Source organism: Lepisosteus oculatus, chromosome 3 (genome assembly GCF_040954835.1).
Source record: "Lepisosteus oculatus isolate fLepOcu1 chromosome 3, fLepOcu1.hap2, whole genome shotgun sequence".
In the NCBI taxonomy this organism is placed as follows: Eukaryota; Metazoa; Chordata; class Actinopteri; order Semionotiformes; family Lepisosteidae; genus Lepisosteus; species Lepisosteus oculatus.
Genome location: NC_090698.1, coordinates 22656660 through 22682534, shown reverse-complemented (window position 1 = coordinate 22682534; position 25875 = coordinate 22656660). Strand labels below are relative to the sequence as shown.

Here is a 25875-nt window from a genome sequence, read left to right as displayed (position 1 = left end):
CTTATGCATGTGATATAAGCATTTATATATGAAATACAAAAGATTAATGAATTACTTGATGTCTTATTGGTTTTGAGATTTTTTAAAAACAAAAAACAACCCTGAGTTTATATGATTCTACCAAATCTGGCCTGTTCTAAAGATTCCTTCCCATAGTTCCCTAGTTGAAATAAATTGTCCTCAACTGAGTCTTACCTGCAATCACAAAACTATCTATTTGAAAAAACAAACAAACATGAATGACTTTTAATTTTCACAAAACTGTGTTTGAGGGTAGAACTGAAAGTTTGAATTGTTATCAAAACCTTACAATTTTATGAGCATTCTTCTTATGTATTGTTTTCGAAGGGTGAAAATGTTTAGTAACATGATTACCTTCTTGATACATTCCACAGTAAACTCAGGTTGAAGTTACTTCCTTATATTAAAGTTACTGATTTCCTTGTATTAACCTTGTCCTGCTTTCTGTTTGTTCATAGAAAAACATTTCTACAAAACGCACATGGCAAAAGAAAAGAACTCAACATTTCTTTAGTTTATACTGTTGCTAATACAGGCTGTAGAATAATTGAGGTAACTGTGATAAAAATACAAAATGCTTTTGATTTTAAAATGTTGTATGAAGTGCATTACTATGCTAAATATCTAAAGCCCTTCTGTTAATTGGAGAATATATTAAAATTCTGATCTGTTTGATCAGATGGGTAAATGATTTACAAAATCCTCCTCTGACCACCTTCTCAAACCCTGATTTAGTGCCCACATACTGTATCTGATTAATGCTGTTTAACTTGTATAAATTAAGCTTCATTTGATTAAGGATTTAATTAAGAATACAAATCACATTAAAATACCCATGTTTTGTGAATTGACTATAACTAAAATAGTCACAGAGACAAAAAAAACCCACTTTGGAATCATCTTTATCAACATTAGCCTTGTGCACAGCTGACATGACAAGAGCAAACAAAGAACTACAGTGTGCCAGCAGAAAAATAAATAGCAAATCAAGAATGCAGGTTATGCTGGGATACAAATTCAGGAAGCAGTTTGACTGGACAGAAATAACAAGAAGAAAATGAACTGAACTAAGAAGAACGACACTAACAACTACAGCCTTTCAGAGTAATGATGTAATGACATGGATATTACATGAGTTTGAACCCCTTTACAAGACGGTGATGTAATATTTACCAGTGTAATCCGGAAATATTACTTTTGACAGCGGTTTAAATTTCCCTGCACATTTCTCATAGACCAGCTCTTCAGCACACAAAATAAAAAAATGTATCATTATCATGTGAGCTTACTGAGAATATTACGAACCCTTCTCACAGTAGTAGTTAAAATATGCACCACATCAGAATGTGGCAAACAGTACTTAATTGGGGGAAAAATCCTTTCTTTCTAAGATCTAAAAATGGGTCACATTTAATTTAATTCTTTTTTATGTTTTTGAATAAAACAACCTTAAGAAAAACCCAATGCCAAATGCCAAGTAAAAAAAAGAGAGAAAAATAGTTTATTCGTAGTTCTTGCATTGTTATGGTATATAGCTTTTGCTTGAAACATTATTTGAGAATATTAGTGAATGTATCAGCTACTGCAAATTTAAATCAATTGATATGTCCTTTTAAACAAGCTTTTTACTGGTGCTTTCTAGCTACCTTTGGTTTCCCATAACTTGTGCATAGCTGGACAACCCTTCCATTTCAGAATTCAAACTAGGGCTAATGGAGACATGCAAAACAACTATTTAGGAAGATTAAAAATGTGAAATTAGAGATACATGATATACAGATTCATAATAAATGTGAATGGCAGAATCCGCAGCATTAAGTAAAACATCAATCATCATCATCCTATAGCCCAGAAAAAAAAAGATTGCAAATGCTTTAAAAAATATTTTTTGAAGTATTTTTAAAAATACTATGCAGAACGACCAAATGAAACGAACGACCATGATCATATGAAATAAAACCCAGTCATACAAATGCTGGATGATATGCTGGTGGCTGGACTGAATTGATGTGTACAGCTTGGATTGGGCAGTCACTTGTTGGGGCCAGCATTTTCCAACCTCAAGATGAAGTCTATGAATGACAGGCCACAATCGGGGGGACCACGAGTCATGCCACCTCATCAATAGCTATTACCTATGAAGTCCAAGTGTGAAGGTCTGGGCAGGACTGTCTAGTTGAACTCCTTTTACAGTGATTGGTGGCAACCTGACCACACATCCCTACATTGATCAAGTCTCACTTGTTGTCCTTCCTACAGTCTCATCCTCACATGGCAACATTCCAACAGCATAGAGCACATTCCCATGATGCTTGTGTTACACAGCTTTCTTGAAAGTTGAGACTACAGACTTCACCCCCATTGAACATGAGCAGTGAGATGAGCTGGGATTACATGTGGTACCTAGAGATTATAGAGCACTGAATGGGCACATACTTGTCTAGGTTCAATGAGAGGAAAGGAACAGAATCCCTCAAGACAGCATCTGCAACCAGTTGCAAAGGATTTGTCACAGATGTACAACTTGTATTGTTTCCAGTTGTAGGCCACACACGACTACTTTGTAAACTAGCCTAGTAGACAGCAGATCTCCTACTGATGACAAATGATAATAAGTACAGTATAATGTATTTAGCTGTGTCATTAAGTTCAAGTAGGTAACTGCATCAGCATGTGTAGGCTGCAAAGGATTTATTACACGCTGAAAAGAAAAGAGACTCAATGTTTATTTTCAGCAGTGGAATAAACCTTTACTAGTTCCTTTACTTTTGTCATGTCTGTTATAAAAAGGTCAGTACACCAGGTATAAAACTGACATCCTCTCTTGTCCTGTGACGCCTGCAATATAAAGTTTTAGTTCTGTTTTCAGAAAAAAAATCTTGTCAGACCTGTTTTAGTTCCTCTCTAACTGTAAGAATTATTTTCTTATCTTCCTTGTTGACTTATTTTTGGACACGTTTTGCAGTTTTGCCTGTTGTTTTGCATGTCTCTTAACTGGAGACTAAAAAAAGGATTCTGTTTGCATTACTTTATTTTCCGAGAGAACTGGTTTTTACTTTCTATTCTTCCTTGCCTATAGTATTGGTATTTATATTTTGTCTTTTCCCTGCAGATTCAAAAGTAGGAAAAGGACTTTTGAGTTTAAAAAAATCAAAGCCACTTATCATACTAATTTGTTGTAGGTTATTTTGATGAAGATATTATTAGCAATTTCTGGTGGTCAGCTTTGGAAGTTAATATGCCTGGACAGTTCTTGCCTCTTCATTTAATTTGAGTTTCAGTTCTGGAAATATCAGAGATTTTATTTTGTTTATAAAAATTCATAAGTAACTGATAAGTAATAAGATCTTAAAAGAAATTGTAGAAAACTTTAATTATAATGTAACAGTATGTCAAATCAGCAATATGCTGTAACACACATCAGGGAACTCAGTCAACACAAAAATTCAATAACAACAAAAAACATGTTTTTCAGGTTTGGTTTTGCTGAGGATACGTCACACACGAATGACTTACATAAACTGGTCGGTATGTCTTTCTCCTTTTTTAACCTGTTAATGCAGTGCCTAAAGGAAACTAGGAACAAAATCACCGACCTTTACAAAAACCTCCAGCATTTCTAAGAGGAACTGTGTTAATCTCATTATTCACACAAAATATGAATGTTGAAATATAGAATGTAACAAGTTAATGAATACGGAAATTCAAATTCATATCCAAACTTTTTATTAAAGCCCTCTGTCAAATTTTGAGACCTAAAGTGCGATAAGCCAGTGCATGAAAGGAAAGATGTGTTTATTATATGTCCAGACACCCGAGGGATTCATCTTTCCCTTTCATGCACTGGCTTATCGCACTTTAGGTCTCAAAATTTGACAGAGGGCTTTAATAAAAAGTCAGGGTCGTTTCTTGGCGTTAATACTACAGCTCTCTCATTGGTTAGGCGAGTGTGTATTTCTCCTGGGTTACCGCACTATGCTGCCTCCTTGAGACCGAAACACACCAGTACTGTGTGTAACACATAGAACACACGCAGCGAACGCCACAGTATTAATACAGACATTGTTACAGTCCTCCCATTTCCTGCAACATTCCTTTTTAATGTCTTCTTAGGAAAACGCGCATTTTGCAACCCTTGTTTCCGGGGAACACCAGCTACCTGGAAATTGACGGCAGTTTGGATTCAAAGGTACTTCTTTTTTGTCTTTATCCGGTGCTGGATTTTCAGATGTATTTGTCCGCAGTTCCTGGACATAAAGAGAAGAAATAAGGCCGTAGCCGAGTTCTTCAATTGAAATTGCTGAATGCACGAGGTGTGTACACACAAATGCATATACATTTTCATGACGTTACCGATGTTTCCGATGATTGTGTATGAGGTTTAATCACCTGGTTCCCCCTTGTGTATTCGGGAGATTTTGTAGAGAACGAACAATTCGTTTGTGTTTCGCTAGGGATGTGAGTACCCTGCTCCTCTCCAAGGTCTGCTCTCCAAGCAACCGCAAAGCTTTTAATGAGGAATTTATGTAGCTTCCTGGTCGGGGTTACACGATGTCTTTCCGAAAGGTGGACGTTTGAGACATCGGTACTGGATGGAAAGAGTAAATATAATTCAGAAAAAAAATCTAACAACGGGGGGAGTAGAAGTGTAAAAGGCGATTGAGTCTACCTTCACAGTTTTTAGTGGGCTGCAGAAACTGCTGTTTTAGAAAATAAAACCCGCTTCTAATAGAATGTATTAAGTTGCTCGAGTAGTTCATTAAAAATCACGTCTGTCTTCCGTTTGTACAAATTCCCTGTACCACCTGTGAGAAGAGGTTGAAATATTGTAAACCAATTCTTATTCTCCTAGACCCAGTATGAGTGGGGGTCGGTTTGAAATGTCAAGAGGCTGATAAGAGATGGGCTGCTGAAATCGCTGGGTGCTGATTTGGGAATCCCAGGATCAGAAGTGGCTACCACCATGACCACCTTTAAGCAGGAAAATGTTGAAGATTATTATGAAATCGGAGAAGAGCTTGGAAGGTAAGCAAAAAGAGTGTCGCTTAATTTATTTGCTATTTTATCCTCTGGCAAGTTTAACTGAAGTAATGAAGAACCATTGTGGCATGGCATGTGTTGTTATAAATACATATTTCACCAGTTTAGATAAACCTTAAAGCAGATGAAAATTGTAAGGTATACTCTGAGATGTACTGCATAGAAAATGAAATGTAAATTGATTTTATTTCCGGGGATAAATGCTTTACAAATGGCCTGTTGCATTGCACGGATAGTAGGCAATGACGCTGAACAAAAAGACTGAAAGTAAAGAGACAGTTTGTGTTTAGATATTGATTTGCCTTTTCAGTTCAATTTCCTTTTGAGAAGACTCTGTAAAAGAGGGATTTAATAACTGCCTCACAGGCGCTGCAAGTTCAGTAGTTCCTCTTTTTGAGAAAGCTTGAAGGAAATACTGTATTTTCCCCACTCAGTGACATCTTGATCTTCATTCATTAAATCATCTAAGTATATTAATTGGAAATGAAATAATAGATGAATGTGAATTTACAATCCTTCTGTGTTAAAATCTAGATATATGTGCCATGTATATTCAGGTTCCTGTTTTTACTCCGTATACTATGTACATGCGTTAATAAACATTGAAACATAAGATGGAGTTCGTGACTCTAAAAAACTCCACTGGCCAGCTAGTGCTACTTGTGCATAATGTAAAATGTTGGTTATTCCTTGTTAGATTATCAAAACAGTTGAACTTTCTTTAAATAAATGGATATTAAAAGGACTGGTAATCAAAGGATGAATGTTGCTGTCATAAAGAGGTGTTTAATACATTACCTTCATTTTTTTCTGTTATGGGGAACCATTTGAATGACTGTGGTATACATATGTAAGAGTTGTTTTTTATTCTGGATTTGTGCAAATGAACTTTTTCAGTAGTAAAAAATCTGGGAATGTGCGTACTGAACTTTTATGTTGGTGAAAATAATAGATCCTGCACATTTAATATGTTGTTATTTGTTCAGGAGTATAAGCAGATTTCAAATTGCTTATACTGTTCACTACAGTTTGTTTCACTATATCTGTGCACCAATATGGATGGATTGTTATTAATTTTAGATTGTAAAAATATGTTTCTATGCTGCTTAGTATGTATCAACACTCCCCATAACACTTTTATTGTTAAACAAATTGACTAATCAGTATTATTACAAAATGGTTGCTTTGTGATAATGTGTTTTTGTTTTTTTTTTCCTTTAAAAGGGAAAAACGTAACAACTCCAGCATATTCACCTGCTGTGTTGCATCAGAGGTAGAATGCTAAAGGGAAACAAATCTTATTTATACAACAACCCTTATGAAACCAGTTAAAATTTCAGTGTACTAGGGTAAATACCAATGTTATTTGACAATTTTTATGGGCTCTTCTCATCTACTCCATTGACCACTATGCAAAGGGAACACAGTTTGTCTAAAGCAGTATCAGATTACGGATTGAAAAGAACAGAGCTAAAAGAGGCTATTTGTGTTGAATGCAAGTGCAACAGCTTATAGTTTAACTGTGGGTTCACTTATAAATTTGTGACTGACATATTATTACTTTTCATGTCATGGTTACAGACAGTCCATGTTATTTCACCACCTGTCTTCCCATTCTTTCATTGCTATTTTTAAAATGTGTGTAGGTGTACTGCTTAATGGAGTTTACACTAAAGAAGAGCATCTGCACCAGCTGAAATGTTAATATTCAGTTATTCCAAGAAGAAATCTTTCTTCTTACCTCTCAGTTTTGTTTGGCTTCATTCAGTACCAGCATTTCTAATAAATATTAGAAAGGTTCAGCTATGGGCGATAAAGGTCGTGATAGCAAAGGCATTTTTTTTCAGTCTGCTGGTCCATGGTGGTTCCTATTGAGAAGTATTGGAACTGATTGTTGCTCATCTGGATTTTTGAAAGCTAACGATTCCAGAACTTGACCTAGCCTGTTCATGGAAGATTCCAAAGATTACATTCAATTTGTCTTTTGATATAGGCTGCTGTAGAAAGAAAAAAGTAAATTATTATTATTACTCACATAATCTGTCCATTTAACATTGAACAGCATGCAGTACCTTACACAGTAAGTAGTAATGCTTTTCTTTTCTTCTTACTGTTATTTCTGCAGTCCACTCTACTTTTGGTCCTGGCTAATGTTTTTTTATTTCTTGTAATTTATACCAGTGCTAGATGGTTATGTGGCATACCCCTGTTGCCTGCTGTTTTGAGTGGCCAGTGATATGTTTCAAATTGACATTCTCAATACATTTCAGAGACCTCTGAAGCTTTAAGAATAAGTACTTTGATCGTGTGGTAAATTGAGAGCAATTTTGGCTCTGTTCCTTTCACTTAGGTCTTGGTCTGTAGTGAAAATATTTGGTCATTACCCCTGAAAGTAAAATATAAGTGCTTACCCTGGTCATTGCATGTTTGGTTGGTGCATCAGCTTAATAATTAACAAAAACGTCCTTCACAATGATAAGTGGAATTTGTGTTCTTGAAAAAGGGCTTTAAACCCACAAAACAGTGGTAATAGTGGTAGAGTTTTGTAAACCTAATTTTATATGCAACATGAATGGCAAGGATATCTGTTCTGTGACTTAGCACAAATATTTCTGCAACAAACCCTCTGAAGCTTGTTGGCATTTCACAATATTCTGGAGTGAACTGTTGTGCCTTTAGGTTTTGCTGAAAAGAAAAACGGCTCATCTCGAGTTGAGACTTTGAAAAAGAAGGTTACAAAGCCCTAGATAATGAAAGATTAAGCCGCCTTACAAATAACTAAATAGACAGTAGAATGATGTGCATTGTACATCTGGTTGCATATAGCAATTCAAACTAGGAGATCAGAAGTTGTCAAAGAGACTGTTCCCAGTGATATGTAGATAATTGAATTAAACACGCTCCTGATTCCGTGAAAGACAAGAGTTTAAAGACTACATGTGCACCAGTTACAGAAAAGTTATATTCACATTTTTAAAGCAAATTAGCAATTTCTTTTACAACATGAAAAATATTTGTCAAATAGGTAAAAAGGTTAAGTTTAGGGTTCCATTGTTATTCAGTATCTTGTATATCGGGTACATTTTTTTCTGCAGGTGTTATTGATTAACTGGAGAAAATTGCAGAAGAACTGGTATATTAAATGCTTCCTTATAGCCTGTCAGAACAAGTGCAACCCAAGGCTTGAGAGGAAAGAGTTTAAAATTTAAAGCACTGGAACCTCCCTCCACTTTGGCACTGAAAGCTAGATGTGAACTGCACAGGGAAATGTAAAGTTTTCGAGGGAATCGTGTTCTATTCCTGGTTAATAAAGTGCTTTCTTTATGGAATATTTAAAGTATTATTCTCTAAATACATTTTAATCTTTTCTCATTAAGGCTTTGAGCAGTTTACTTGATTAAAGTGAATTTTGATTAACACTTCTGCAGGTCTGAGGGGAATATGAACATATGAGTAAAATGTGAACTGCGAGCCCCTAGTGTCTGAGTTGGGAAGACTTTTCATTTTGATGTGACAGCCAAGGTAATAGAGCTAGGTTTTAGGATTTAAACAGCACTTGGTATGCTTTTATTTCAAAAAACATTTTTGTATGATAACTTTTCCATGCAAAATTATTTTTACTTTCAATTGTTGGGGCAATTAATAAAGTACTTATGTTAATTTTACTATAAACCTAAAGGTGCTCTTGTTTTTCTTCTTCCTAGAGAATCTGAATTTTCAGGTTTCTGATTATTTTTGTAATGGTGTTGACACTGTGTCACTTAATTTAGAATTAAATGTATATCCCCTCTTGATCTTGCTGCTGGGGTATTTGACCACAGAAAAAAATTAATGTGATAGTTTCTTTTCATTATTCAAAAAGCCTCTTGCCAAGGGTTCTATAATGGACTTGGTCTCTTGAATGAGTCTCTGAGCTTTTACTTACTTTGCATTCATAGACCTTTGTAGAATTCTCCCAACTCTATTTGCGCTTACATCCACATCAGAATACCAATTAGGCCTGCACTAGACAATAAACTATGATTTTCTCCACATTTTTCTGTGTGACCTGTAATTATTTTGAATGAAAATAAGGCTAAGGTTTGGGAGTTTTGTCAGATGATAGAATCAAGTGGTTGTTTTCAGGTGATCAGGAAGGTTCTAATTACAATTTTGGAAGATTGCACTGAAGGTCACTTGTTTTGTTAATACAATAAGTACATAAACTTGGTCTTCAGATTTCAGATTCAAATTGAAGTGCTCTTTATTGGCATGATCACATGAAGTATTGCCAAAGACAGTTGATGAGTTGCAAATTGCATATGTAAACCAATTATGTAGTAGATAAAGAACTGCAGCATTAACACATCAATACATACATCAGTAAATTCTAAGCCTCCACCCATCATTTTAATATAGTATTATAGATGAATATTTTTATGCAGTTTTGTTAAATGTGGAAAGAGGAAGATCATAGTTCCCCTTTAAGCTGTAATTTTCATACCATCTGTATGAAGTGGTTTCATTTCACTGGTGGTTCAAGATTAAAAAAATAATTTCACTGTTAATTAAGATGTGTAGTTGGTTTGTGTTTTTTTCCTTTGTTATAAAAAGGCTGTAGGCTGCAATTTCTGAACATTTGTTCAGAAATGTCTGTTTTATGAATGTTGCTATTGTGTTATCTTTTCCTTAAAGTACAATTAATACCTGCAATATGTCCCCTTATAACTGACAAAAGATAATGTTGCATGAATATGCTTGCTTTTAAAAAAATACTGACTTAATAGTTGCAAAATGTGGCTGATTGCTACAGTAGATCCTCTGAGACTTATGCAATGTGCCCACATGTTGTAGAAATTCTTGGTGTTAAATATGTGATAAAGTTATTTGTGTTGAGTAAAGTTGTGTAACCTTAAGCATTATTGTTATATTGATACTGCTCTGCTAAAATATTACTGGATGTTCCCAAGAACTGCAGTCCAAACAGATGTTTGTCTCTCTTCTACATAAGGTTTTATTTAATAGATAAACGGTTAACATTTCTTTTAAATGAATGCTTTTTAGAATGAAATATAAATAAACTTTTCCATGAAAATTGTGAACACAAATGTATCCAAGTGAGTAATACATTACCCAGGAAGTGAATTCTAACTGTTCATTAAAACCAGTGTTTGTAATAAAAAAGCATTGCTTTTCAAATGGCTGTGCAAATACAAGAAATTTAGAATCTAACCCTTTTTACTTACTTAGTTTTCTGATATTAACATTCATTTGTATAAATATGTTTGTCATATTGGATAAGTTCCTGTGTATATATTTTATTACATATTTCACATTGATAGATAGCCACTAGCTTAATCACAGAATGACATTCTCATTGCTTTTGTATCTTTTTGGGTGGGGGGTTCCTATGCAAATGAGTGTGTGTGGGGGGTATTGTATGACTGTGATAATTTGTGACACTTTATCGTGTATTACAAACCCCAATATGGAGAAGTTTTGTTCCTGTAAAAGAAAACATTGTTTAAATATTATTCTTAGAATGTTTCCCTTTAAAAAGAATGAGCAATGCAAAGGAAATAAATTTTCACTTCTTAATTCCATTATACGAGCTAAAGCACACCCACCCTTATAATGTTATGCAGAAAAGGAAAGCATGTCCCACAGAGTGACCTAGATTTCACTTACAATGCTTTTGAGACATTCCAGCAATCTAATTGGATATTATGGGGAAAAATGCTGAATTCTGAGTTTATACAAACTTCCAAACACATTACACTCAGATTAGCGTTCAGACTATAAAAATGTAGGGAACTTGGTTTTCCTCTGTAGTCCCATTCTAAGACGAGCTAGCATTAGTTTTGTCATGGGTTATGTCTGTGTACCAATGTGCCTATAAATATATACAATATTTCCAATCAAATAATAGTGCTAACGTGCTGAAGTGCTATAGTTTTCTTCATTGGGAGGCGTCTCCTTGTCATTTATGTTTATGAGTTATGACTTTTCATGGGAATTGTACCATTAGAGTAGACAACAGATAGTGACATGTAAGCCCACAAAAAAAGAGGTACTTGGTTGTTATGTGTAAAGTAGAGTTTAATAACACTGCCTGGGGTGAAATTCAAGCAAAAGAAGAAATGTGATGTGCGAGTATGAAGAGAGGCTTGTTTGCTGGGAGACCAGGAGTGAATCCTGTATCTGTGACTTACAATATATTTGTTTTATCAATAAATATAACATTTTCCCAAAAGACTTAGGTTTTCGTGTAGATATTCACTGTCAAAGGAATGTGGATCATTATACATAGCAAGCCTGAAGAAAATGGGTAAATATTAATATTTATTGTGTGGATGTGTAACAAAGAGTAAATATTAAAGCCAAGATAGCGGAAGTGGAGGATTTGAACCTGGACCAATGAATTAATTCCTTACACTAAAATAATCCACAGTATCCCTAGCAAACTAGGAAGAGCACCTGCTGCCTGTTAACACCATAGCTGGAAAGTAAATCCCAAATCTGTATGATCATGAACCAACAATAGATATTTTGACTTCATGACTCTTCATGATGTTTAGTAAGAGGGATGACCGTGTCTGAAGCTGTTTGTCTAATGTGCAGAAAGCAGGGAATGTTTTGAAATGGAAGACACCCTTCCATAATGGTATAGTAATCCAGCTGGTTTGATGGCAGCCGGTATGCACTGTTTTACCATTTCATGGAAATGACAATTTCAGACTGGCAGTATGTATCAACAAAAGATGCTCTTAATGGGGCCCAAAAACAGAATATATCCATGAGGAATGCCAACTTTTCCAGGACATTTACTCTATGGTATGATATTAACCGTATTTTTGGTTCAGATAGGGACGTATTTGTAGAAACCCCCATTACATCCTCACAAGAAAAATTAGGTAAATGAAGAGTTTGGATAGCTCTCATGTGCTCTTACCTATTAAATCTAACTTTACCTCCCAGCCATGACCCAGACAACATAGCCTTGCCTAGTTACTTCTCTATATTTCCTGCCTCTACCCTATTCTCACTCTAGGGATTACACACTGGATACAGCAGTTCCCCTGAATTTCTTTCTTCCCCTCCTACATATTCCTCTTCTACCTGTATCTACCTGTATTGTCAACTTTCACTTCTCTGTGCCTTTGTAGCTCAGGAGAAACCTCAATTAATGACCTTGTTTCTCACTGCAAACTGATACTCCAATTCTTGTGTCCCCACGGACGGCCCCTTCTGTTCGGGTCCCACATTTATGGCCTTAGTGGCAGCCATTTCCATTGCCATCCTCTTTGCATAGTTCCTGTCCTTCATTCTTTGGTTTGTCTACCTCCCTAGCTGTAGTTGTCTGATCATCTCCTTGTCTGCTTTCCTTTTTACTCGCAACCAGTTTGGTCTACTGGGTCTACAGCTCAAGTATTTTGACAGAAACAGTTTATTATTAATCTTTCTGCAAAATTATTCTCCTTTATCCAGTATCAACAAGCCAGCGTCTCTGCTCTTTACTGTCCATATATTATGTATCTACCTGTATTTTCAACTTTCACATCTTCTGTGCCTTTGTAACTCAGGAGAAACCTCAATTAATTACCTTGTTTCTCACTGCAAACTGATACTCCAATTCCAGTTATAGTGCAAACGTGAATTCTTGTCCATTCTTGGCTGCCTTATTTATGCTATGCACATAATTTGTCAAGGACGCTGCTTTGTTTCTCATTACATTCACGTCTTCTGTGCCTTTCCTACACTGCCACATCACTTCAGTCACCAATTGCAAACAGGAAATTAGGTGCAAATTATTCATTAACAGCAGAGTCATATTCCTTTCTGCGATGACTGCTTTCATCCCCTGAAGAACCATTGCATTCTCAAAATGCTGCTCTAATAAATATGATTCTTTTGCAGAAATATCCCAACTCCCGCATTAAGATACCTCATCTGTGTTATGGTAGCCTCTATCTATCTAATTTTATAGGAATGTACATGGAGCCTGCCATTTTTCTTAACATGTCTGCTCTTCACTAATCAACAGAGGGTGTTCTTTAGGGTGTTTATTAAGTTATTCATAAACAAGGTTCTTAAGGGTGTTTATTAAGTTATTCATAAACAAGGTGATAGATATAATATCTATCCATCATCATCTAAAAAAATCAGAAAACTTCCATTACTAATTATATCTCCAAAATGAAAATAAGACCCGGAAATAAGAATTACCAAAACGTAACTCCTGCATGACTATAGATAGATACTTTACTGTCCACCACTGTGGAAATGTGTGCAAAACATAAAAGTTACATTAAATCACATGAGGTAAATGAAATCACAACAGTACTTAATTAAAAATTAATAGGTAGTAGTAGTAGTAGGAGAGAGACTACAGTATATACATTAATTGAGCAGTTTTATTGCAGAAGGGACAAAAGACTTCTTATAAATATATTTATTTGAATTTGGTACTCTATACTGTCTCTCTGTTGAGAGCCACGCCTAACTCTAACCCACTCCTTATCCACTCCTACAACTTAGCCTACTCCCATAAGGCTTCCAAAAGCTTATAAGTCTTCTCCTAATTGAGCTTCTTCCTCTCATCACAAGCAGCCTTACTTGTTGCATTCTCACTTCCATAAAAGTTCATTTGTAGACAAAACATTCAAAAATCTTTGCTGGGATGATAGTGATTTATTAATTTTCCATACCTGAGCATCCAAAGCTTACTTCAGCTGTCTTTTCACCCATTCCTGCCAGACGTTTCATTATACTCTTAATAATACAACTTTGTTTTACCTTAAGACAGGGATCGGTAAAATCCGGCCCACTGAACGTTTCTCAGTGGCCCGCAGATCACTACTGTTTGAATCTCGAGGGTTACTTTTTGCATCAGATTTTGAAAATCTTCTGCCAGTGCTCTCTCTCAACACTAACGGTCAATTGCAGAACACCTATTGCAATTTTACTTTTAGCCTATCAGACATCAGTTTTAGCCTAGGTTACATACGTCTGTGCTACAACTGATTCTTACTGTAAATTCATTTGAATTTTTGTTGCCTACTGTGATTGGCTCAGTCACACAAATGACGTCTAGTGTATGCTATTACTTATAACTGACAAGGCTGACTGTAATTCCTGCCATGTCAAATAAAAGGAAAATCGATGCAGAGGGTCGAAAATTCATTGACAAATGGTCAGGAGAAAACTTTTATGTCCCTTTAAAGGGAAGGTAGTGTCTTATCTGTCAGGAAACATAAAAAGACATTACGAGACAAAACATCAGGCTAAGCTTTTGGAATACACAGGAGGTGGAAGGAGATAAAAATTAGAACAGTTGAAAAAGTCACTTGAGTGGCAGCAAAAATTGTTCAAGAGAAAAAAATTGAAGAAAATGGTGAGACTATCCAAGCTAGTTATCAAATATTGCAGCTTCTAGCAGCAGCTGACAAACCCTTTCCAGACGGTGAGATTATTAAGCAGTGTATGCAAGAGGTCACGGAGGAGATGTGCCCAGAGAAGCGCAACCTATTCCAGTTGGTGAGTTTTTCGGCTAGAACAGTTTCTAGATGAGTGGAGGAAATTGGTGATTTTAAGCAACAGCTTAAAAGCAATGCCCAGAAATGTATTTATTATTCTGTCGCTGTAGATCAGGGGTGGGGAACCTTTTTTCTGCCAAGGGCCATTTGGATATTTATAACATCATTCGTGGGCCATACAAAATTCTCAATTTAAAAATAAGCCTGCTATATTTGGTCAAACATTTAATTAACTCACCCCTAATGTGATGGCTGGAACTGCTTCTCTTTGGTGAGGCGTGTGATGTTAGCTGGTATTGATGATGTTGCTACTCACAACTGCTTTTCCAGGTTTGTGCCCGTCAGTCTGGAGCGCAGTGAATCAAAAAGCCACTTGCTATCATTGCCTTCCCTAACGGGTTTTCCCTTCATCCCCATGAACTGCTTGAACATCCCGCAGTTCGTAAAACACAGTGTGTTAACACTTTCACAACGTGTACACTCCCAGCCTGCCTGGCACTGACTGTCCTCTGAGTCACCGCAATACAGGCAGACAGGCCGCGGGCAGCCGACGAGAAACACGTGTGTCTGTCCCGTCATGTACTTGTATTTGTCCTGTCTATCCCGTAATGGACGTTCTTTGCTTGTCCCTCAAAATTAACGTTATTATTATGATTCACTTAATGTAAATTTATGTTGCTATGCTCCTTGATTTATTGAATTTCGAGTCCTGCCTGCGTAGGGCTGTGCGATATGGCCAAAAACATTATCACGATAAAAGTTTTCATATCAGTCAATATCGATATTTATCACGATAAATGTCAAATCATTATTTCTTTCAAGTTTAAAGGAAGATTTTTTCTCCTGAGTGAAAGTTGAAGAAACCAGACAGTTAATTGGTAAATTAAACAACGCTTTATTTTAAGAACACAACACTTGCCATACAGCAGAAACATTAAACAAATCTGTTAGCTGCCTGGTCTGCAACATCCACGCGCACTCACGCAGTATTTTGTGCGCATGCGCGTATCATGTGCAAAGCATGAACATTTATCGAACTTTTGTTAAAATTATATCTAGGAAAATTATATCGCGCCAAGCTCTACGCCTGCGGTTGCCTTGGCAGGGCCAGACCAAATGATTTCGCAAGCCTTATACGGCCCGCGGGCCAGACGTTCCCCACCCCTGCTCTAGATTAAAGTACCGAATATAGTGGATACCGCGCAGTTGCTTGTGTTTATTCGGGGCATTGAAGAATCATTCAACGTCGTTGAAGAGCAAGCTGCACTTCACGGTTTGAAGGGCACTGTTACTGGAGAAGAACTGTTTTAGTTTTCACCAAAACACTCCAATTGTTTGATTTAAAGTGGATAAATCTGAAATGTGTTATAACTGATGGTGCTCAGAACATGATGGGGGGAAAAATCTGGACTGATGGGTAGAATAAACTATGTCAAGTCAATGGGCATTTGGAAACCCATTGGTTTACACTGCATTATCCATCAGCAGTCGCTGTGTGGAAAGGCACTTGGTCTCAAGGATGTCATGGCAATTGTCATATATACCGTAAACTTTATCCTCTGACTTGCACCAAACCACAGGCTGTTTCAAAGTTTCTTGGACAAAGTTGACGCACAGTATAGTGATGTACTCACTCGATGTACTCGAGGCAGAGTGCTGAAGAGAGTTTTTGACCTGCACTCTGAAATCAACGCGTTCATGATAGAAAAGGGAAAACCCGTCAAGGAAATGTCTGATTGTATGTGGATTTGGAAGTTAGCTTTTTTGACTGATCTCACACGATATATAAAATGCCAGATTACAGGGCAAGCAGTGTGAAGGGGTTTAAAATGCGTCTACAGCTTATTTAAAAAACAGTTAGCTGACGGGAATTTTACAGTCTGTGCTGGACTTCAGCAGAGCACTCCTGACACAGATTTCCCAGCAGATATGTCTGTGCAAAAGATTAAACTTTTGCAAGAAGAGTTTTTTGAGCAATTTAAAGACTTTCTCAAACTTGAAAATGACATCAGGCTCTTTGAGAATCCTTTTGGTGTCAGTGTCAGTTCAGCACCACCTTCTCTTCAGCTGGAGCTCATTGATCTGCAGAGCAACAGTACTCTGAAGGACAAATACAAAGAGTGTCATCTTGTTACATTTTACAAGGAACTTCCAAGTGACAGTTTTTCAGCTCTGACAACAATGGCATGTGGCTTCATCACCATGTATGGTAGCACATATATATGTGAACAGACGTTCTCGTGGATGAAGAATACAAAGTCAAGAATCGGATCCAGGCTCTCTGATGATCGTCTTCATGCTTGTTTACGCATTGCTGTGCCAAATTAAGCCCAGATATTGGCTGCTTAGTTGCTGAGAAGGAAGCACACAAATCTACCTGATGGTTCCTAGAGGATTTCACTCAGGTGGCTGAGCAAGGTTAGTAAAACTTTTTTAGTGGCCCTTGCTATAAAAAGTTTGCAGAGCCCTGCCTTAAGATAAAACAAGTCAAAGATCATCAGGCCTTTACAAACCTCTCTACTCATATAATCTATATCTAAATCAAATAGCCTTACAAAATGACCAGTAAATGGTATTTTGTATTGCTCCTCTAATATCTGTCTAAAGCAGGCTTCATTGCTTAAGGTTTCTTGTTGCTTGTTTTGGATCCATGCAGCCGCTTTCCCTGGCCAACAAGGAATTCCGGACCACGGTCAAATTGTTTGAATGAGTGACTTCTGAAATCTACTGGCTACACTTCAGGTTGAGCCTCATCTTATGAGTAGGAATTCTGCACTGATTTTATGGGGTCTCACTTGCGTACTTCTGGGGTTTAGAGGGCTCATTAGTAAACCCTTGGCCATTCCTTCAACCAAGCACATTGAGCCAATAATTTAATATTGACATCTATCATTCCAGTCATCATGAGGGTTGGCTGAATTATTGAAAGTGTCTACTGTGTCTCATAGAATACATGATCATCTAATGATCTATGGTTAAAATCTGGCAATTCAGCTTGAAACTGCATGTAACACATTTTAAAATAATTAATATATAATTCATTCATTCTCTTTTTTTAAAAGTTAGGTTGTTTCTGAAAAAGAAATGGCAGGGCGTTTAATGGTGTAATTTAAGAAGGATTGAGGTTACTAAGAAATCCTCACATCAAATTCCAATGTGAATGATTTTGTTCTTTTAACAGGATGCTTTGTACTTTTCCTGGTCCAGATCAAATTCCAATCATATTGAAGTGTTATGCATGAATCTTTGAAGACATTAGGAATTTTGTGAATGTAAAGCAATGATGGGTAAATTCTAGACAATGGAGCATGCTTATCACAGTTAATGTGAGCAGCAGCAGTGTGAATTAAGAATGAAATGTCAGGCTATTTTCTAGTCCTGATGCACCTCTTTCTTCAAAATGTCCTTGCTAATCAGAAGAGGGGTGAATTTACCCAATCAGTTTGGTCTTCCCATATGTGCTGTTGGTAACACGTCTTAGAAATAAGCAAATCAAGAATTACTTTGTCTTGGACAAATACATTTGGACCAAAGAGTCCAATATTTCTGCTGTAAAGATTTTGGCTTCTCTTCAAATGTCAGGTTTGGTCTGTGTTGTATCAGCTAGTATTGGGGTTATAAGATATCCATCGAGGACATGTCTTTAATGTGCATGCGCTGAGAGACATCAGTTTAAAAATATCATGCCTCTCTATTTGCAGCTGCATTGACACCTTCTTCATATAGTATTTAACCCAAGCTTTTAGGATATTAATTAATGTCTGCTTCATCAATTACTAATCACTCAAGATTCATTTTTTGGACATTTATCTTATGCATCCACATTATGTTTTTTATTTTTCTGATCAATCTTATTTTTATGTAAATAAAAGGCTAAAACATGCTTGATAATGTTGTGTGGTTTTGGAGTCTGAGGTTATGCCAGTATGTTATTTGTTCTTTGAAATGTGTGCAGTAGGATTTCAAAATGTAGTAGACAAAAATGCATTGCTCTCAGTTTGTACAAGCAGGTAAAAATTATGAATTACTGGGAATGGGAACATAGGGCTTTTGCTTATTAAGTGTATGTTAGGAATTCAGTACCTTGCAGTGAGACTATATTGAACATTGCAGTATGTGTGACTTCACATACCCTCTAGATAAGAATGAGTCATACAACTGCTTTTTTAATTAACATCTTTGATGTCTCATGGTTTCCTTGACTAATTCTATAAATGTTTGGTTTTCAAACATGTATAACGAAAGGTTAAGGAGTTGTTTTATGATCTGCCGTTTATCTTGTTTTATTTTGATATGCCTTATTTCTGTGTTTGATCCCTTTTATACATTATTTTTTATTTGTTTTGAATATTATAATAAGCTAATATAGCAGAAGAATTCACTTCAGAATGATTAAGCTCAGTGTAATGTATGGCAAAGCTAATGTATAAGAATCTGGAATATAAATAATCACATTTAAGTACTGTACTTTGTAGGCATAATATTTCAAAGATCAAATGTTTGCTATGATTGTGCCTTATAAAAAGTTTTTGTTTTGCAAAAACACTGATGCCACTGAAAGGAAATATGTACTAAACTAACGTAATACCTTTAAAGTGTAAAACCTTTTCATTATAAGTCATCTGTAAAATGAATGGGCGCTGAAGTACAGGGTTCTGCTTTTAAATCCCTTCTCAGTGTATTTAAGCAGCATAATTAAGTGTTATACCACTTAACTTTCTAGAATAGACCAGGAAAGCAGCTACTGTTGCTTGGTGACAGTCTGAAAATGCCTATGATGAATGCTGGAAATTTCACTTTAGGCATTTGATACATTTTTTCTCTGCCTTAGTAAATCAACTGTTATAATTTCAAGATCATTTAAAATAATTTCTTGGCATTCCTTTCTCCAGTTACTAATTCTGGATTTGTTTCTCAAGTAGTATTTGGTTATTGTTCTGGTCAAACATTTCTCCTTAGTGCAAAGCATGCATTATCCTATTTTAATGCTGAGGTGTTAAGCATAACTAAATGTTTGTTAAAAAAAATGATTTCAGATACATGCTATTTTAATTTGTTATCTATATTATAACTTTGGAAAATGAATCCTTTACATTTGACAGCTCTGGATTTAGAAAGAAGTAGGTGGTGAGTTAAGGGCTTCCTTTGAATATGATACAGCTGTCATCAGCTGCAAAAAATGAAGAACAGAAAAATGATACAAAATGTAATAACTGACAACGTTATGTGACTTTATATAATTTGTTTGAACAGTGTTCATTTGGGTAGGGAGTGTAGGCTGCAGGGTTTAAGTACTTGTGTTGCATTTATATTGAAAGTCCCCAAAAGTAAAAAAACAATGTATATTCATTTGAAGCTCACTTAAAATTGGGCTTTGTGCATTTCTTTCCTGTTTTCACTGAAAGCACGCGATATCTGGTGAGTGATTCAGTTTCTGTACAGATAGGGTAAGCATCTGGGATTGTAGTATGCCAGCGATTGGCTTCCTAGGCCCAGTTGTTTTGTTTCCTTGTCAACCATCTGTTATTTATTAGTCCAGTCATGGCGTGGAGCTCAAATCTGTGTGTTTGTGTGAGGGACTTCTCCATTTCATTAATGAAGTGCCATTTTTATGCAGGTGGAAATTTTGTATGGAGCTGTTTAAACAACAACCAGGGTCTTTTATTATTTATGGCATAACAGTGTTTACTGGTTATTGTGACTTTAACGATTTCTTCCTTATTTGATTGTAAGCTGGGTTAAAGTTTAATTAGTGTTTTTTTCACATTTACAAAAGAAATGTGATTCACATGCAAGAATAAAAGATTGCACTTTCATACATTGATAAGTTGCAAAGTAATTATTTAAAGCCTCAAATTCTTTTTAGTGTATTTTTTTTCTTAGCTGGAATGTTATGATCAATTGCGCAGCAGTTAAATATGTGCCAGCACTATATGATAACTGATACTGTAGTTCTTTCATAATTACATGAATGCTACAAAGTGTTCTTTGTATGCAGCATAAACAGTGCTGCACTGTTTATCATCTGTCCTTAGGAAATGGCTAATTAAAAGGTAATAACATTTCAGTGACATTTAGTTCCGTTTCTAGGTATAGAATTAAAATTAAAATTGCAAGAAAAAACACTGGCTGCTAATTGTTGGGTAAAACTTAACTTTTTTCCCTATTTTCTACATTGTATATAATAAGTATTTTGAATATATCTGGTAACACTTACTCAATTGCTAAGGTTTACAGCCAATAGTATCTTTACTCATAGCTGGGATCTTGGTTATCGTCATCCTGTAATCAGAAAACTGTTGTTGTGCATGGTTACAGGTATGGCATCAGACAAACATGGTATTCTGCTGGCTGCAAGTCGGACTTTAAGATTTAAGTAGTTCAGGTGGGTAGCTGCGTCATGCGTAGGCTGCAAAGGAACAAGTAATATTCCATTCCAGGTTTATTCCATGCTGAAAAGAGAAGAAGGAAAACACAATGTTTCGGGTGTGGAGCCTTCTTCAGAAGGAAAACATTGTTTTCTTTCTTCTCTTTTCAGCATGGAATAAACCTATTACTTGTTCCCTTAAGACTTAAGGTCTCTGTAGCTTGGATTTGCAGGAACATATCACCATTTAGTTGCATCATATCAAAAATAAGCTCTAGATTTTAAATGACAGGTATACATTTAATCTAAAGATCTTATAGAGATACACATTCTTTGCATCTGTGTCATAAGCTTATGAAGATTGCTTTGTCATGTAGAAATACTGAGGATTAAGAATCCATCAATGCAGTAGTATTTCAGGTGTGTGTGTGAGGGAACCAGTCTTACACATTTCATGACATTTTGGGTATATGCTGCTCAGATACCTCTTCCCATAAATGTGACTTTAAAAGTCCAATTCCAGCTAGTTCTCTATTATTTTTCAAATATTAAAAAAAACAGAAGACGGAAGTTGAGTACAGCCATCGATGAAAACTGAAGATGATGACAATTACATTTTCATGTCTGCATACCCACAGTAATGTCAATATGAACTAAAATAATTTGATATGAGGGTGTGCAAGTCTTCATCCTTGACGGGGGATATCAGGGCTTGAAAGTCTAAAATGCAGGTCTGCGTTCACCATACACTTTACAGAGGTACTATTTACCTCTGTAAATTTCGCAGAAGAAAAACAAAGATCTTGTCCATTTACAGGGAAAGGGAAGCTAGGATGTGTGAACTGGAAAAAAAAAGAGAGAATTTGGGAACTGCTTTGGCTGCTTCTGTTAAGGGGGTTAGTGGTTTCGCCCTTTTGATGTACAAAGAGCCAGAAAGGCAGCTTCACAGTTTGTTTTTCCAGACGCTAGCATTCTCAGTATAAGGCTCTAAGTGCAGTGTTTCTTTCTGTTTAATATGGTTTCCTAGGTTACTCTGTTTTTGGTGTAATTGGAATGTAGTTAGATTGCTTCATGCAGTTTGGGTAGCATGAAGCAATCTAATAGGTCAGTGGGTTCGATTACTCCTAAGTTCCTTCTACATGAATTAAAAAAAAAACTCTTATACATTTTAAAGGATAAACATAGATACTGTTATGGTAATTTTTAAACAGTTTTAATTGTGTGAGTCCTGTCCAGGATGTATCCTGCCTTATGCACATTGCTACAAGGATAGGCACTGCTCCCCCCAACCCTTTAGTGAATAAATCAGTTAGAAAATGGATGGATGGATTTTGAATTGTTAAAGCAAATGTGCAAGAGTATGTACATACTCCATACTGTATCTCATCACTCTGTTTTGAGAAAAATACCGCATACTGGATATTGATTAAATGCTTTGTTGTTATATGGATAAATTGATCATTAATGACTGACCTTTGATGCACTCAAATTACTTTATTGCATTAATACTAAATTACTTCATTTGTGAAAGATTTGGTGGGGCACAGGGAAGTAGGCGATTTAACATGTTGAATGTAAAGCTTGGTGAAAATAAAGACTGGAAAATGCCAACTGCCATATTGGAGGGTGGACTAAGTCAGCACTTAAAGCTGCTTACTGACTTGGATGTTCCCAATCAGCAATTTCTAACCTAGCAAGACTTTGCAACCCAAAAGAGTGAAAAGACATCCCAGGAATCCATAAGTCAAGATCGATGAGGAAGTCCAAGTGGGATGGTTTGGTTAGGTCTCTAGCCCCTAAAGAACTCCATTAACATGCATTGATGAAGTATGTAGGATTTTAAAATATATCTCTTTTAATATCTCTTGAGAAGAGTCATCTTTACATTTTTATATTAAACTGCTGTCTTTTTTAAGTTTGCTTCCAGTAATGCTGTGGTGCTCTTTATTCCTAACCTTCAAATGATGAGCAATTGTTTTTCTCACTTCTGACATCAGCCTTGTTAAATCTGGTCTGCATGATAACTACAAAATGTTCTTCCTCTAAAAACACAACGATTGCCAAAGTGTGCTCGTGACAGGAGAAGAGAATATTGTAAAAGATTATCTCTGTAATATTGCTTTGCCATAACAGAGCCATGTTTTTTTTTTTGGAAGTCTTAGGTCTCAAATTGTCTTTCAGATTAAATCAATTTTGAAAGCTCCTTGAATATTTAAATGTGTTATATCAGTCCAAGTGGGAATTTGTTTCACATACATTCCTTTAAGAAAAATGGTGCTGTAAGCAGAAAGCAAATTGTTTTGAGTTCTGTGTAAATTGATCTATGCAAGTGAATTTGATTTAAAAAATATGAAGAACTAGTATTTTTGGAGTCTAACTTGTTACATATTCACTCCTTTGGAAGAGGACTTCTTCATTTCATCCAGAAGTCTTAAGTTTTCCCTTAATCTACCTTTTTCATTGAGGAGACAAAAAGCATGGCACTGTAACAGCCAAGAACATATATATAATTCACACTACTGTTCAGTCATTCTGCTCCCTGTAACTTAGCCGTATTACTGTAAGTTTGTTAACATGGCAAAAAAAAGTCCTGATGTTATCATAGATTGATGACGTGGCACAGCAAATCTCATTCCAGCCTGAGACTTTGAGATCTAGAATGATTTATTGATGTTGCTATATCCTTGGCCAGCCTTTCATCTCTGCTGTACAGAAACACCTGTTTGATCTCTTATGGGAAGGAGCCTCATCACAGCAAGCACCGAAGCCTTCTATAAATTTATTGAATTCCATTAATAAATAATAAACTGGCTGTAGAGTGAGCATGCTTTGCTTACTAAGCTTGCTAAAAATAAATCTGAGTTCATTTAACTGTAGACAAGATTCTATTTTGTCTTAATAGCATAGAATATTGCCATGACTGTAGGAGATGAGAGGGAATAAAAAACTGCAAATCCTGTAAAAATCTGAACTTTTCTACACCTGTAACATTACATCCCAAATCCAGAACCTCTTCTGACTCCTATAATAACCAGCAGTTGTAACTGAATTTTTCAAACACTTTCAGTTGCTTAGTTAACTTTAAAATCATTTCAAAGTTGAAATAATAGCGCTCTTTGTGGTGTTTCTTCAAGTCCAAATTGGAGTACTTATGCACTGAGGTGGCTGTTTTTTAGTTTCTGGAAACATTGGAGTGTTGCAGAAAAAAACATGTTGATTTATGCAGCTGTTTCTCACAGCGCTACAGCTGAATCATTAATATTTCACTTTATGGATGTGCACCAAGTACTGTATTTGATTTGTGTTTCAGACCTGGCTATGTCAAGGTTAGCTTGTTTATGATATCTGATAATTGTTAAGCAAGAAGTTGGTAATGCCGGAACAACATCTTGGCAGAAAAATTATACACAAGGGTTTTGGAGCGTCCGAGAAAATACTTAAGACTTGATTAAAAATAAAGATTTTGTCCAGGCTTCCATAAAAATTGTCAACATAAAGAACATTGTGTTTTATGTACTGGCTGTGATCGCATGTTTGAAATATATTAGATCAGAGAATGTGATGACATTAGACTATCTTAAATCTGAACATTTTCCAAACTTGGCTTTCATTAAAATAGCCTCTAGCATGTAAATGAGGCCTCATCTTTGCATAATGGACTTTAAACTGGTTTGTATGATGTGAAAGAATAATAAATAGACATATCATATGGCATAATGTAAGTGACATTGTCTCAGTTCTCAAAGTCCTTATGCAAACTTTTGGCTTACAACTGGGCTTTATCATCAGGAAAGCCAAAAGGACAAGCACATCTGGAAGTACTTTTATTAGAACTATTAAGGAGAATGGCAGGGCTAGCAGTATTGTCTGTCTTGTCACTATGGTATAAATGGGTGCTTCAGACTTTTCCACCCAGCATTCTTTACTCAAGAAGTCTTGCACTAAGCCCACTGCTACTATGTACCTTAAAAAGCAGGGGTCTACACAGAAACTAAAAAAAGGCTGTTATATTAACTAAAGGTGAATGAGAAGAAACTGATCGGAAAATAAACAGGATACACGGAAGTCACATTTAACTCTTGAGTTGGATATAAGAAGTTAAGAATTTGGGAGTTACAAGCTCTGCAATTATAGCAGGTTGGAAATAGTGTTGAGGTTGTGAATAAAACACCGTATTACAAGCTAGTAGGATGTAGTGCGCAAAATTGTATGGATCGATGATTAAAAAAGAATCTGTAGGCTTTCAGTGCATAGCATTTGTTCACTAAAAGCTGGAGTGCATAAGACAGCTTTTTTAGTTACACCTACAGATAAATGTGGGGGTGGCAGCATCATGGTTTGGCGCAATTATAAAGAAACCAAAATGATTCGGGTAGGACTAGAAGAACAGTTTTCAAAGAGGACTCTTTTTAAAAAAAAGTAGAACAAATTTTTAGGTTTTTGGGTTACAAATTAAGGACTCATTTTGCATCCTTATTCTGAAATTACATTTGGCACAGCATAACAAATTTCAATCTTTTAATGTGTATTGGATATCTTTGCCTGTATCTGTTTGAGACTGTTATTTCTATGTTCACATTTTAGTTTCAATACTATATGCATCATCAAAAACTTCCATTAACAGTCCTAATCCTCTTATTATCTGAATTTTTTTATTGATATTAAGTTTTGCCAGGTGGTGAGCTCAATTAGCTCTTCAGTAGTTTTTTTTTTCAGCCACTTTAATAAAAAACATGTTCAAATGTTGAAACTAATCAATATGAGCAACTGAGTATGAGATGATCAAGACGTGTTAAATGAATGAACATTGTATACATATTAAGAATCTTTGCTTTTGTTTTACTGACGCCATTGTATTTATACCTTGGTACAGAGTTACTGTTTTTGAAGAACTGCTTTAATCTAATGTGACTGAATTCTCAAGGACGTTCT

General features: G+C 35.8%; 1 protein-coding gene across 1 annotated transcript in view; it reads left to right on the top strand.

Annotated features, from left to right (window-relative positions):
* Positions 1 to 3958: 3958 nt before the first annotated feature.
* The window catches only part of dapk1 (death-associated protein kinase 1), a 70386-nt gene continuing 48469 nt past the window's right edge, over positions 3959 to 25875 (top strand). Inside the window, exons 1-2 of the mRNA XM_015340129.2 lie at positions 3959 to 4210; positions 4874 to 5046. Coding sequence (XP_015195615.2) covers positions 4985 to 5046 — 62 coding nt within the window. The 5' untranslated portion in view covers positions 3959 to 4210; positions 4874 to 4984. The remainder of the gene's footprint in view (positions 4211 to 4873; positions 5047 to 25875) is intronic.